Consider the following 13,111-nt stretch of genomic DNA (forward strand, 5'->3'; position numbering starts at 1 on the left):
TCTTCCAAAGGTCCTGAGTTCAATTCCCAGCAACCACATGGTGACTCACAACCATCTGTAATGAGGTCTGGTGCCCTCTTCTGGCCTGCAGGCATACACACAGACATAACATTGTATACATAATAAATAAATATTTAAAAAAACACTCTCCCAATTCGATTGTCACCAGAGGTGGGGAGGCGTCCCCTCGTTTGGGGAAGGGAAGGTGTGCAGCCTGATGCAGATGTGGACCAAGGATTCCAAGTCGCTCTGCGTACTGTTTGGAAACAGGTGTGCTTGCAGAGTACATTCGGGAATTTGGCCACCAAGTGAACTATTAAAAGAAGTGGGTGAGCATAACCCAAACCCAGTGGGAGTCCCAGAGCACTAAACTGTCGCCTGGGCTTGCCTGCCGTTCAGGTGAGTGGCTAGCACACAGCAGTAACTGCCACATGACTGGGTGATGTAGGGGCTGCAGAGACGTCAGCTCTCGCAGAGGGCCCACAGTCGGTTCCCGGCATTCACGCTGGGCCCTCACAATCTCTTACCACTGCTAGGGGACGCAGAGCTCTCCGGCCTCCATGGACACAGTGCAGAGCACTTGCAGGGACCCGCTAGAAAACAGGAGCAGTCGTTGAGAGCCAGGCCTACGGCTGTCGTCTCAGCACCTCTGATGCAGAGGCAAGAGGATGGCTAGAGATTTGAGGTCAGGCTGGAGTGCAGCATGAGACTCGGTCAAAACCCCCAAATAACACAGATGTGGTGGTGCACATCTTTAATCATAGCTCTTAAGGGGTAGAGGCAGGTGGATGTCTGTGAGTTTAAGGCCAATTTGATCTACAGAGGGAGTTCTAGACCAGCCAGGCCTACATGGTGAAATCCTGTCTTCAACAAAAGAAAACTCAAAAGTTGAAAAAAACCCAAATAACTAGATATGTAACTCACTAGAAATTTCAAAATGGTGGTCCCCCTCCCCCATGACTTTTCTATTTTTATTGCTTGGGTTGGGTTTTCTCTGTCTGAAGAGCTCATTCACTGAGGCTTGATTTTGTGCCTTTGAGTGGAGGGAAGGACTTAAGACAGGCATCACCTTCAAAGGTTGGTGGGTTTTGTTTTTTTTATTTTTTATTTATTTTTTTAAATTTTTTCCATGATATTTATTGAGCTCTACATTTTTCTCTGCTCCTCTCCCCCCTTCAAACCTCCCCCACGGTTCCCATGCTCCCAATTTACTCAGGAGATCTTGTCTTTTTCTACTTTCTACTTCCCATGTAGATTAAATCTATATAAATCTCTCTTTGTGTCCTCATTGTTGTCTAAGTTCTCTGGGATTGTGGTTTGTAGGCTGGCTTTCTTTGTTTTATGTTTAAAAACCACCTATGAGTGAGTACATGTGATAACTGTCTTTCTGGGTCTGGGTTACCTCACTCAAAATAATGTTTTCTAGCTCCATCCATTTTCCTGCAAAATTCAAGATGTCATTATTTTTTCTGCTGTGTAGTACTCAATTGTGTAAATGTACCATTTTCCTTATCCATTCTTCAGTTGAGGGGCATTTAGGTTGTTTCCAGGTTCTGGCTATGACAAACAAAGCTGCTATGAACATAGTTGAGCACATGTCCTTGTGGCACGATTGAGCATCCTTAGGATATATACCCCAAAGTGGTATTACTGGGTCTTGAGGAAGGTTGTTTCCTAATTTTCTGAGAAATCACCACACTGACATCCAAAGGGGCTGTACTAGCTTGCTTTCCCACCAGCAATGCAGGAGTGTTTCCTTTTCCCCACAACCTCTCAGGCATAAGTTGTCATCAGTGTTTTTGATCTTGGCCATTCTTAGAGGTGTAAGATGGAATCTCTGAGTTGTTTTGATTTGCATTTTTCTGATGACTAAGGATGTTGAACATTTCCTTAAGTGTCTTTTAGCCATTTTAGATTCCTCTGTTGAGAGTTCTCTGTTTAGGTCTGTACTCCATTTTTTTATTGGATTATTTGTTCTTTTGATGACCAATTTCTTGAGTTCTTTGTATATTTTGGAGATCAGACCTCTGTCTGATGTGGGGTTAGTGAAGATCTTTCCCCATTCTGTAGGCTGTCGTTTTGTCTTGTTGACCATGTCCTTTGCTTTACAGAAGCTTTTCAGTTTCAGGTGGTCCCATTTATTAATTGTTTCTCTCAGTGTCTGTGTTGTTTGGGTTCTATTTTGGAAGTGGTTCCCTGTGCCAATGCATTCAAGTGTACTTCCCACTTTCTCTTCTATGAGGTTCAGTGTGGCTGGCTTTATGTTGAGGTCTTTGGTCCATTTGGACTTGAGTTTTGTGCATGGTGATAGATATGGGTCTATTTTCATTCTTCTACATGTTGGTATCCAGTTATGTCAGCACCACTTGTTAAATATGATTTCTTTTTTCCATTTGATATTTTTTGCTTCTTTATCAAAGATCAGGTGTTCGAAGATGTGTGGATTGATATCCGGGTCTTCTATTCAGTTCCATTGGTCCTCCTGTCTGTTCTTATGCCAGTCCCAGGCTGTTTTCAGTACTGCAGCTCTGTAGTAGAGTTTGAAGTCAGGGATTGTGATGCCTCCAGAAGTTCTTTTATTGCCCAGGATTGTTTTGGCTATCCTGGGTTTTTTGCTTTTCCAAATGAAGTTGAGTAATGTTCTTTCGAGGTCTTTGAAGAATTTTGCTGGGATTTTGATGGGCAAGGTTGATGTTTTGAAAGGGTTATTGAGATACGGTTTTATTTTGTAGCTCAGGCTGGACCTGAGACTGCCCTCCCTCCGTTTCTCAAGCGTTGCTCGCATGTGTTTCCAGCTCCGCCCCCTGGGAGTGGGATGCTGCAGTGTGTATTCTCTGGGTCTGGTCCACGCCACTGAGCATCATGTCACTGGAGCTAGGACATCCTTCCATTTGTCTGCAGATGTCCTAGCGTACCGTCTTCTTCTCTGCTACCCTGTGGAACGCTGTGTTTAGTCAGTCACCAGCCACACTGGGGTGACTTCCCCATTGGCTCTTGTTGGGCGCATGGGCATGCCTGTCGTGACACACACGTGGAAGCCAGAGGAGAACGTTTAGGAGTTTGAGTCCCTCCAGTCTAACGTGAGATCTGGACAACTAGACCCGAGCCCTCGGCTCACCTCTCCAGGACAGTACGCAGATGCCACTCCCTTCTAGCCCCTCTCAGCATTCACACGGCTGTCCCTCCTCGGTTATGTCCCTTTACCCGACCTAGTCTCTCTGAAAGTGGCTTAGCGCCCTGACTCTGCAAACACGGGAGGGCAGGGAGCTTCCTCCCCATGCTCTTGCACTCACAATCTTCCTGTCTCCACCTACCAAGCACTAGGAGAACAGGCATGTGCCACTGAACCTGGTTTATGAGGTGTGAGGCTGGGACCCAAGGCTTTGACATTGAGTCTAGGCTATCGACTTAAGCCCCAGTCCTGGCCTTTAAATAAAAAGTGAGAACAGGTCTGTGTGTGCAGCGTGAAAGTGGGGGCCTTGGGTTCAATCCTCAGTATGGCAGGGTATTCAAACAGCCATAGTCATAGTCGCTGGCTGTGGTGGCACACACCTTTAGTCCCAGCACTCTGGAGGCAGAGGCAGTAGGATCTCTGTGAGTTTGAGGCCAGCCTTTTCTACAGAGCGAGTTCCAGGACAGCCAGGGCTACCCAGTTAGACTCTGTCTTGAATAAAAACAAACAAAATTAACCAGCCAACCAAAAACAAACAAACAAACAAACAGCAAACAGCTCTAGTCTACAGAAGAGCACCAACTCGGTCCTTTCCCGGGGCTGAGACTGCTGACCATTTAGAATGGCACCACTTCAAATGTGCACTGTTACAGCCACAGGAAGAACCACTGGACAGTCCTGCATGTATGTTTTTCAAAAGACTTAAATTAGGGGGCTGAAGAGATGGCTCAGAAGTTAAGAGTTCTGAGTTCAATTCCCAGCAGCCACACAGCCATCTGTAATGACATCTAGTGCCCTCTTCTGGCTTGCAGACATACATAGAGGAAAAATACTGTATACATAATAAATAAATTAATCTTAAAAAAAAGACATATTATCTTAAATTCTGTGTGTCTGTGTGCAAGCTCCTGCACCTGTGTGCAGTGCCCGAGGAGGCCATAAGAGGGCGCTGAAGTTACGTGTCTCGGCTGCGGGAGACCCGGGATTGACGCCACCATCCGGATTTTACAGATGCACAAACTGTAGACTTGGGAGGGAGAAACGCGCTCAATCCATTAGATTTGTACGACCCAGATCGGCAAACTGACCTCCCGCTGCACCACACGGCAGCGACTTGTCGCCGGCGTACCCGAAGCCGTAGTGCCATTTCGGGGCCACTCGGGGCCCAGTGCGCAGGCGTCACACCGCCGCCTGGCCCCGCCCCCTCCACGTGCAGCGCACACTTCGCGCCGCTCGACCGAGCTCGCCTCGCGCCTTCCTCCCTCCCTCCGCCCGCCCCCTACGGCGCCTGCTTCCTATTGGCTGACGGCTTCGTCGCTCGGCCTGCAGCCTGGCGGGCCCCCACCAGTACGGAAGTCCCGCCCCGCGCGCGGCTGTCCGGTTTTCCGATAGGCTCGGCGGCGTGTCTGTTGGCGAGGCCGGGGCCCGAGTCGGCCGCTGGGGGCCCGCGGTCGCTGAGCGGCCCGGGCTGGCGGCGGTTTCCGGTTCAGCGCGGCTGGCGGGCGGGCGGGCGGCCCGGAGCGGCGGCGGCGGTGGCGCCCGACAGACAATGAGGGCGGTGGGGCGGCGCTGAGCGGCGGCGGCGGGAGCGACGCGGGCCCGGGGGCGGGGCGGGCGCCAGCCATGGACAATCAGGTGAGAAGCCGCCGCCCGGGACCGGCCTCCCGTGGCGCGGCAGCCGGCCCTGCGCGCACACAGCTCCGCGCGCGCTCGATGTGCGCGTGCACGGCCCGATTCTCCCCTCCCCCCCTTCACCGCGACCCCGGGACGACCCTACCCCATCGCCATATCGGGGCGCCCTTCCCCCATCGCGACCCCACGCGCCCCTCCCCCACCGCGACCCCAGGTCTGCTACGGAACCCCCTGGGGGCATTCCAGCACCCCAGTGACATCCACTCCACCCCGGAGAACCCTTTTCTTGAGTGAGGAATCTACATCGCTCTGGAGCCGCCACGGCATCTTGGGCAACACAGCCTGGCCCAGAGCCCCCTGAGACACCCTTTAGAACCCCTTGGGCACTACTCCGGACCTCAGGGCTTCAGCACTCTGGGAAACTCCATTTCGTTTCAGAGGTCCCGGAGGCATGCCTTAGAACCCCAGTGTACACACAGACTCCCGAGGCGCCTCTCAGGATCCCAGGGCTTTAGCACCCTGGCCATCCCAGCCTGTTCGGAACCCTTTGGGATTCCCCCTTGGAGCTTTAGTGCTACCATAGCACCCTGGGGATTCCCTCGCCGGGTCCACAACTCTCCAGGAAGACTTGGAACCCTATAGCCACCCACAGCACCTTAGGGGTCCTATTCTGGTTCAGAATCCTCAGGAATCCTTTGGCGTCCATCAGAATTCCAGAGCCACCCAGGCTGTCTGGGAACCCCTGGGTACTCACAGTTCCTGTGGATCAAAACCTAGGCAGACTCCCCTCAGAGAACTCCAGTGCATCCCACAGCCCCTGGCACTCTTGTCTGGCCCAGAACCCTTGGAAACATGTCTCAGAGCTCCAGTGGAACTTCCAGCCTCTGGCATCCCAGCGTGGCTCTGAACCTGTGGAGACTCGAGTAAAGTGTCCAGGAACTCTCGGTCTGCCCAAATCCCCTTTCATACCCTTATATGCCACACACTTCCCCATATCTGGCCCTCCCTCTGCAGAGGGAATTCTTCCTGAACCTGTGGCCCTAAGGCTTCCCAAACTCCATGAACCTCCAAACAGGTACTTGTGTACCAGTTGGCCCCAAATGTTTTGAATGTTTCTTGCCCCAGTTAGACCCGCTCCCAACTGAGATACTACTTCAGGCCACGTCCCCATTCTTCTGCATGGCCTGCCCCTGCTCTCCTACCCCTGTGCACATGACTGCCTCCGGGAACTGACTTCTGCTGCCCCATTGACCCACCCTGCTGCCCACCCTCCTCTGTGCCCAGTGCTGAAGGGTGGCACCTTCCTTCAGACACAGACCAAGGGCAGTCTCTGCTCTTATCTGGTACCCCACAGGCTCTTCAGACCCCTAAGATTCCTGTTACGTCCCTTGGGTTTGGCCACCATTGCTCCTGGACCTGTTTTAAGACTGTCCAGTGATCCTAGTGCAGCTTTGTCCTCCATATGACTGTGTGATCTCGGCCAGCCGTGCTGTACCATCTTTCCTTCCCCTACCCCACCCCTCCCCTCACACTCCCATCGCTTGTCAGCGTCTCCTAGTCACAGGTGGATTCCCCAGGCTCCCACTGGCAGCCCTCCCACTTGGTAACCAGCGCTGCTCTTGGTTCCTGAGTCCCTTCTGGCCCCTGTGCCCGTATCATCCAGATCTCACCAAGTGAGCTCCTCCCCATCTTCAAATTACTCCCACCAGGGTCACATCTCCCCCTTCCTTCCCAAGCCCGAGTTTTCAGGGGCGCTCGTCCTGGGAAGGTATGGGGCTGTGGGGGTGGCAGCTGATGGCTTCCTCTGCTGTTCGCAAGGGCAGGTTGGGGCATTCCTGACTGCTGGCGCCATGGAGGCGGCTTTGTCTGGTTTGGCCATGTGGCTGTGTAGTTTCAGATGCATGGGCCAGGGACCTTCCTGTGTCCCACTATCCAAGAGCAGGTCGCAGGTGCCATCACTCTTGGATCTGGTGTGTTTGGCTTTCTGCTAGCGAACAGACAGACTGCTTTGCAAGCCTGCTTGCTACCTGGGCTCTTCCTTGATTGAATCACACGCAAAGTCTCTGTCCCTTCAGCACCCTCTGCACTCAAAAGTGCAGGGCATGGCCTCTGTCCCTACCAGAGTCTCCACCAGAGATTGGAGGCCATTCCCTCTGTGATGTGCTGGGTGCTGTCACTTCATGGCTGGGATGCTGAGTAAAGGTGGCAGTCTCAGGGGCAGTGGGGAAAAGGTTCCTCTCAGCCTGAGCTCAGCTGTGACTGTAGCTGCTTTTAGCTTTTAGCCAAGTAACGTGAAAAATTGAGACTTCAGGTCCCAGGCAGCCACCATGACTGAGCACCTGGCCATCCCGGAGGCTGTCCAGACAGGACCCTGCCGTCGGAAATGCTCTGGTGGCGCTGAGCTGGGTTGTTGGTCTGCAATGTCATCTGCCCTTCCTTCTCTGCCAGCTCCAGAGAACCCAGCAGCTGCCCCCATTGCAGCTGGGAGACCTGTGTGGGGAGTGCAGGTGCACAGGTAGAGTCCCAGCCTCCCTCCATCCAGGGCTGTACCCTGCAGGGAAGCAGTGGGCTGGACCCTGGGTGCTGATTCTAAGGTCAGTGCAGAGGCAAGCACATAAGTCGTAGTTTGCTTTTTCCTCTGGGCTTCTTGCTTCTCTTATGGATAGGAAGGCCGGGAAAGTGTCTGAGATGTTCCCTTTGTGCCACCCTGTCCCCTCCAGTGCTGTCTGTTGTATTGGATTTCTATGCTGAGCAGGGCCATGGCCAGGACTGCTACTCACCTTGGGGATGGATGGAATGGAATTAGTTTGTTGGGTACAATGCTGGAAAATGGGAAGGGTCTGAGAGTCCAGTGGGATTCCCCAGCAGACAGCTAGAGAGGGTGTCAGCATCCAGTGTTCCTGATCCCCAAAGAACCTGGGAGCCCCCTTCCCAGAGTCACAGGCCTGGCCTCAGAAGGGGTGCAGTGTGGCCGCAGGTGGCACACAGGCCCACAGCCTGGCTGTGCTGCACACCAGGAGCAGAGACTTGGCTCAGGTGGGGAGGTTGGGACAGTCGGAGCCAGCATCTTTTCCTGATGTCCTGAGTGTTACTGCCTCTCCATAGGAGGCTGTGGGTAAGGTGCTGGAGCTGGAGCCACATCCCTGGTCCTCTGAAGCTAGTCTCAGGCTTTCTTACTCTGCTTTGCAGGGGTGAGGGGCCTGGACTGGGATTGCCGACAGTTGAAACACCCCTGCCCAGGGCTGTTGTCCACATCCCTAGGAGACACATGGTGTCTGTCCTAGTGTTGTGGACACTCCCCATCTGTCTTCAGTACCGGGCATATCCATGTGGACAGCACACCCCTTCCTTCCCAGCCTCTTCTCGTCCCTCTGTCTTGAGTCTTGTGCCCTTTCAGAAGGGGTGACAGTGGTTGGCGCACGGGGCCAGAGCTGCTGATTAGATTTATTTATTTATTTATTTTTGGCTGTCCTCCAGACTCATCTTGTCTTTTAGTCCGGTGCTTTTCGCTTTAGTGATCATCTTAGGGCACCTGCTTTCCCCGGAGCCCTGTCTGGGATTAGAGGGACAAGGTTCTAGAGAGTTCAGTTCACTTGGTCTTGTGTCACCGATGCTCTGTGGGATCCTGGGTCTGGGTTCTGGCTCCTTCCCCATCTGTGTGTGTGGACCTTGCTATGGGGCGGGCCTGACGTTTTTTCTTATTAAAGGGGAGAGCCAGGTACATACCAAGGTACTGGCTCCAGGAGCCAGGTGATAGGTGTAATTACACCATAGGGTAACATGTGAATTCCCAGAGGAAAGGGCATTTGTTACAAAGAATTCCCTTCAGAAATCCGGTGAAAGCCTATAGGAAAATTAACAGCTAATGACTGCCTCCTGGGCCCCAGCTGGGCTGGGTGTTTGGGTGTGATAGAAGTAGTTAGGTGGGAGAAGACAGATGGGTGGATGCGGTGGGTTGATGTGTGGGTGGGTGGGTGAATGAATGGATTGGTAGGTGGATGGGTGGATTGGAGGATATGTGAATGTATGGTGGGTGAATAGATGGATGGGTGGATGGCTGGATTTGGAATCACACAGACCTGTGAAATGCGATATTTTGGCCCTTTGCCCATCCACACCTAGAGAGAGCAGTCTCTCTCAGGAAAGCCCCACGTGCTGGTTGCGTGGTGGCTGGATTGGGATTCTAGATCTGAATACCCTCTGCCAGTTGGCTTGGCAGCATGAAGCCTCCAGCCCGAGCTTAACTGTCCCCAGATGGCACTCTGAGCCTTCAGGCCACTGCATCCCTTGGCTTCTGATCTCCAGCAGCAGGATGGGTGACACTTTCCTGGGCAGGTCCTGGGTTTCCTGGGTGCAGGCAGCAGGGTCGCTTTAGTTCCCAGTTCTGGGTTGTGCAGAGGCATCCATGCAACAAGTGCTCACAGTGCGGAGGACCTTCTAGGGCAAGGCAGTGTGAGGAGAGCTGTGCTGGCTGTGGGAGTGCCGTTTGCATCAGCACCGCTCCTGGAGAACCAGCTGCTCACTTTGCTCAAGTGTGGCTCTGCTTCTGCTGGGCTCAAGGGTTCCAGGTAGAGGACAGCAAGGAGGGGCCTGTGCGATAATGGCCCCTGGGTGGCTGGGGCTCAGCTCAAGCTGCTGCAGCTTCAAGTTCCTTTCTCATGTTGGTGGTACAGGTCCTGTGCTGTCCCACTACTGTTGTAATAGGAGCGGCGGGGCTGCATCCCCAGCACCCGGCCGGCCACATGGCTAGCTCTAGCTTATTCCCCGAAATAATTACACAGAAACCGTATTCTTTTTTTTTTTTTTTTTTTTTTTTGGTTTTTCAAGACAGGGTTTCTCTGTGGTTTTGGAGCCTGTCCTAGAACTAGCTCTTGTAGACCAGGCTGGTCTCGAACTCACAGAGATCCGCCTGCCTCTGCCTCCCAAGTGCTGGGATTAAAGGCGTGCGCCACCACCGCCCGGCCTGAAACCGTATTCTTTTAAACACCGCTTGGCCCATTATATCTAGCCTTTTCTCGGCTAACTCTTGCACCTGGACTAGCCCATTTCTTATAATCTGTGTAGCCCACGAGCTGGCTTACCAGGAATGATCTTAACCTGCGTCTGCCTGGAGTGGGAGAATCATGGCGACTCCTCAACTCAGCTTCTTTCGCCCAGCATTCTGTTCTGTTTACTCCGCCTACCTAAGGGTTGGCCTATCAAATGGGTCTAGGTAGTTTCTTTATTAATAAGAAATCACTCCCACATCACACTACCACTATTTTTGGAAAGTTGTGGCTTCTCAGGGTCCAGCTCAGGAAGGACAAAGATGGTTAGGTATGGGAGACTGGGACGCTGCTGGTCCAGACTGTGGCGTCCTCGGCTAGGGGTGTTGTGGCTCCAGTTGACACCGGCCCCTTGGGCATCACTGTCGTCAGCCAGTGCTTTGGGCACAGTCTACCACAGCCTTGAAACCTCCTGTTTACTTTGGCTGGTGCCGTGAAGTTCTGGCGTCTGTGTCCCCAGCTCCGATGGAACTGTGGTCATATGTTCTTTCGCAGTAGCCACTGTGCTGCCTGTGCTGTGACCCAACTGGGAACCCCATGTCACCAGTACTGTCAGACTGCTGGCCCAGGGCTCAACTACAAGTTGTAGATTGAGGGAGACAGGCCCACAGCAGACCGAAATTCCAAAGTGGCTCAGAGAGTAGGCTCACCAGTGTTTAGGAGTCCAGGGAGCCTCCAGCCAGCAGTGGCCCTATTGATCACAAATGGCTGGGGTGCTGGCAGTATTGCTCCAGAGTCAGGTTGAACATTCTCCATCCTGTGCTCAGTGTGTACACACAGGCATCCATGTAACACAGGCTGGTCCTCTGCTGAGTCACTGGCAGGCACCAGATCCAGCTATGTGTGTCTAGGAGTTGATGTGTAGTTCCCCTGGATGTCCCCAGTACTTGCTCTCCCCTCCTTGCAGAGTTGCAGCCCTGCCCCCTTGTCCCAGAGATAGGTCTCTGCGCTTAGGTCCAGCTGCTTTCTCCTGCCAGTCCTCCGTTCCCTTTCAGCCTCTACCCCACTCACCATTTGTGGTCGAGCACGTCTTTCAGGTGGCCCTGCCTTTACTTACTCCCTCGCATCTCCTACCTGCCTGCCCTCTTGCCAGCCCTCCAATAGACCTAGAACCATGGAGCTTTTCGTAAGAAACCAAAGGATGCTTGTCTTGGCAGAGATCTGAGAACACAGATTCTGGAGGGCTATGTGGTCAGGTGTCGGGAGAGGAGTTGGGGCATAGGTGGGACCTCTAGGGTCTGGGACCCTGGAGAGGGCTAGCAGAGACCAGTGTGTGGAGTTCCTGGCAGGCAGCCTGGACCTCCTGCCTGATTGTCTTGCTTATCTAGGTAGAGCACTTAGCAAGCCAGCTTAGCCTGGGTGACTGTGGGGTCAGACAGGAGAGAAAGAGATCCCAGCTCACAGCTGCCGAAGGGTGGGGAATTCAAGGCCAGCCTGGGCTGCTTGGTGAGACCTTGTCTTTAAAAAAAGGCTGGGGTAAAGATGGGTGTGGTGGTGCGTACCTTCAATCCCCGCAGGCGGACCTCTGAGTTTGAGGCCAGTCTGGTCACAGAGTGAGTTCCAGAAACCCTGTTTTGGAAAACCAAAATAATAAATGTATAAATAACTAGAAGCCTAGGATAGCTAGTAGTGATAGCACATGATTATAATCCCAGCACTCAAGAGGGAGGAGGAGCTCTGAGTTCAGGGCTAGCCTGGTATAGAGAGGGTGAGTTCCAGGACAGCCAGGGCTACATAGAGAAACCTATCTGACCTATCTGGTGGTGAGTGGAGGGAGAAGGCTAGGGTGGAGCATGGTGGTACATACCTTAAGTCTCACCCCTGCATCCAAGTCTGGTGTACAGGGCAGGTTCTAGGCTAGCCAGGGTTCCATAGTGAGACCCTGTCTCAAAAATCAATGTCTAGGGAGCGCCTGGTGCTGTAGCCCAGTGATACAGTGCTTGCCTATCATGCATTAAAGCCTGTGTTCAATACCCAGTACACACCACAACCCCCCCCCCCCCCCGCAAAAAAAAAAGAAAGTTCTCTTTGGGCTGAAGGGGTGACTCAGTAAAGAGTAAAAACTGGATGTAGTGTGTATTCATGATTCCAGCCTTGGGGAGCTGGAGAAACTCAGTTGTTAAGAGCACTTGCTACTGCTGCAGAGGGCTGGAGTTGGGTTCCCAGCATCCTCAGGATGACTCACAAACATCTATAACAGCAGTTCTAGGGGACCTGGTTCCCTCTTCTGCCCTCCCCCGGTCCCTAGCCCCGCACACACAGATACACAGATAAACACGTAAATAAAGTAAAAATAGATCTTAAAAAAGGTAAATAGTATTGCTGAGGTGTCGTTCAAAGCTGTCCACTATCTCCATGTATACACACATGTTCACCCACCTATGCACATACACTACATTAAAGACTTAAAAAGGCTGAGGAGATAGCTCACTGGCTAAAACACTCACTGTGCAAGTATTGAAGGTGGAGTTGAGCTCCCAGCACTCATATCAAAGGCAGACCAGCGCTGGGGAGGCAGAGGTCTCATGGCCTGTTCGTCCGGCCCTCTGTTGCTGGTGTAAGCACGATGCCCAAAGATAGCTGGGGCAGGAAAGGAAGGGTTGATTTTGCCAACCTCACAATCTCAGCCCATCTCGGAGGGAAATTGACTCCTGTTCCCCGTGCTCTCCTTAGTTCTGCTTTTTTATACGTCCCAGGACCACCTGCCCATGGTGGACTGGGCGCTCACATGTCAATCATTAATCAAGAAACACCACAGGCCAATCCAGTAGAAGCCTTTTCTCAATTGAACTTCCCTGTTCAGAAGACTCTGGCTTATGTCGGATTTTTAAAAACTAAGACCACCTGAGCAAACTAGCAACATGTAATAGCCAGACAAACATGCTCTTGGCTCAGGCAAGAGGCCCTTCATCGATGTATAAGGTGGAGAATGGTGGGGAAGAACCCAGTGTCAACTTTGGGCCTGTGCACACCACTCACACACATACACGCACGTGTGCACAAATAATGTGTCTAGAGAGGGTTTTCCGTGTTGCAGACATTCTAGTTGATTGCCTTTTGGAGGTGGCCCTGCCCTTGTGTTGGGAATCTCTTGGAGTTTAGTGTCTTTGCATTTACTTTGGGGCTGGCCTGAGCCACCTGGGTTTCAGGATCCCGTGCCATACACCCTCAGGAGTGGGGAGAATGAGAGCGCTCCCTCAGGAGCTGCTGTACTGGCTAGGCCGGCACCGTGGGCCCTTCAGCTGAGGACCTAGCTGGGCTC

General features: G+C 52.7%; 1 protein-coding gene across 3 annotated transcripts in view; it reads left to right on the plus strand.

Moving 5' to 3' along the window:
- The first annotated feature begins 4,608 nt into the window (after positions 1-4,608).
- Mllt1 (MLLT1 super elongation complex subunit) overlaps positions 4,609-13,111 on the plus strand; it is a 42,514-nt gene continuing 34,011 nt past the window's right edge. For all 3 annotated transcript variants that reach the window (XM_075942580.1, XM_075942582.1, XM_075942583.1), the window contains exon 1: positions 4,609-4,807. In XM_075942580.1, the coding sequence (XP_075798695.1) occupies positions 4,796-4,807 (12 nt within the window). In that variant the 5' untranslated portion in view covers positions 4,609-4,795. The remainder of the gene's footprint in view (positions 4,808-13,111) is intronic.

This window comes from Microtus pennsylvanicus, chromosome 12, assembly GCF_037038515.1.
Source record: "Microtus pennsylvanicus isolate mMicPen1 chromosome 12, mMicPen1.hap1, whole genome shotgun sequence".
Classification (NCBI taxonomy): Eukaryota; Metazoa; Chordata; class Mammalia; order Rodentia; family Cricetidae; genus Microtus; species Microtus pennsylvanicus.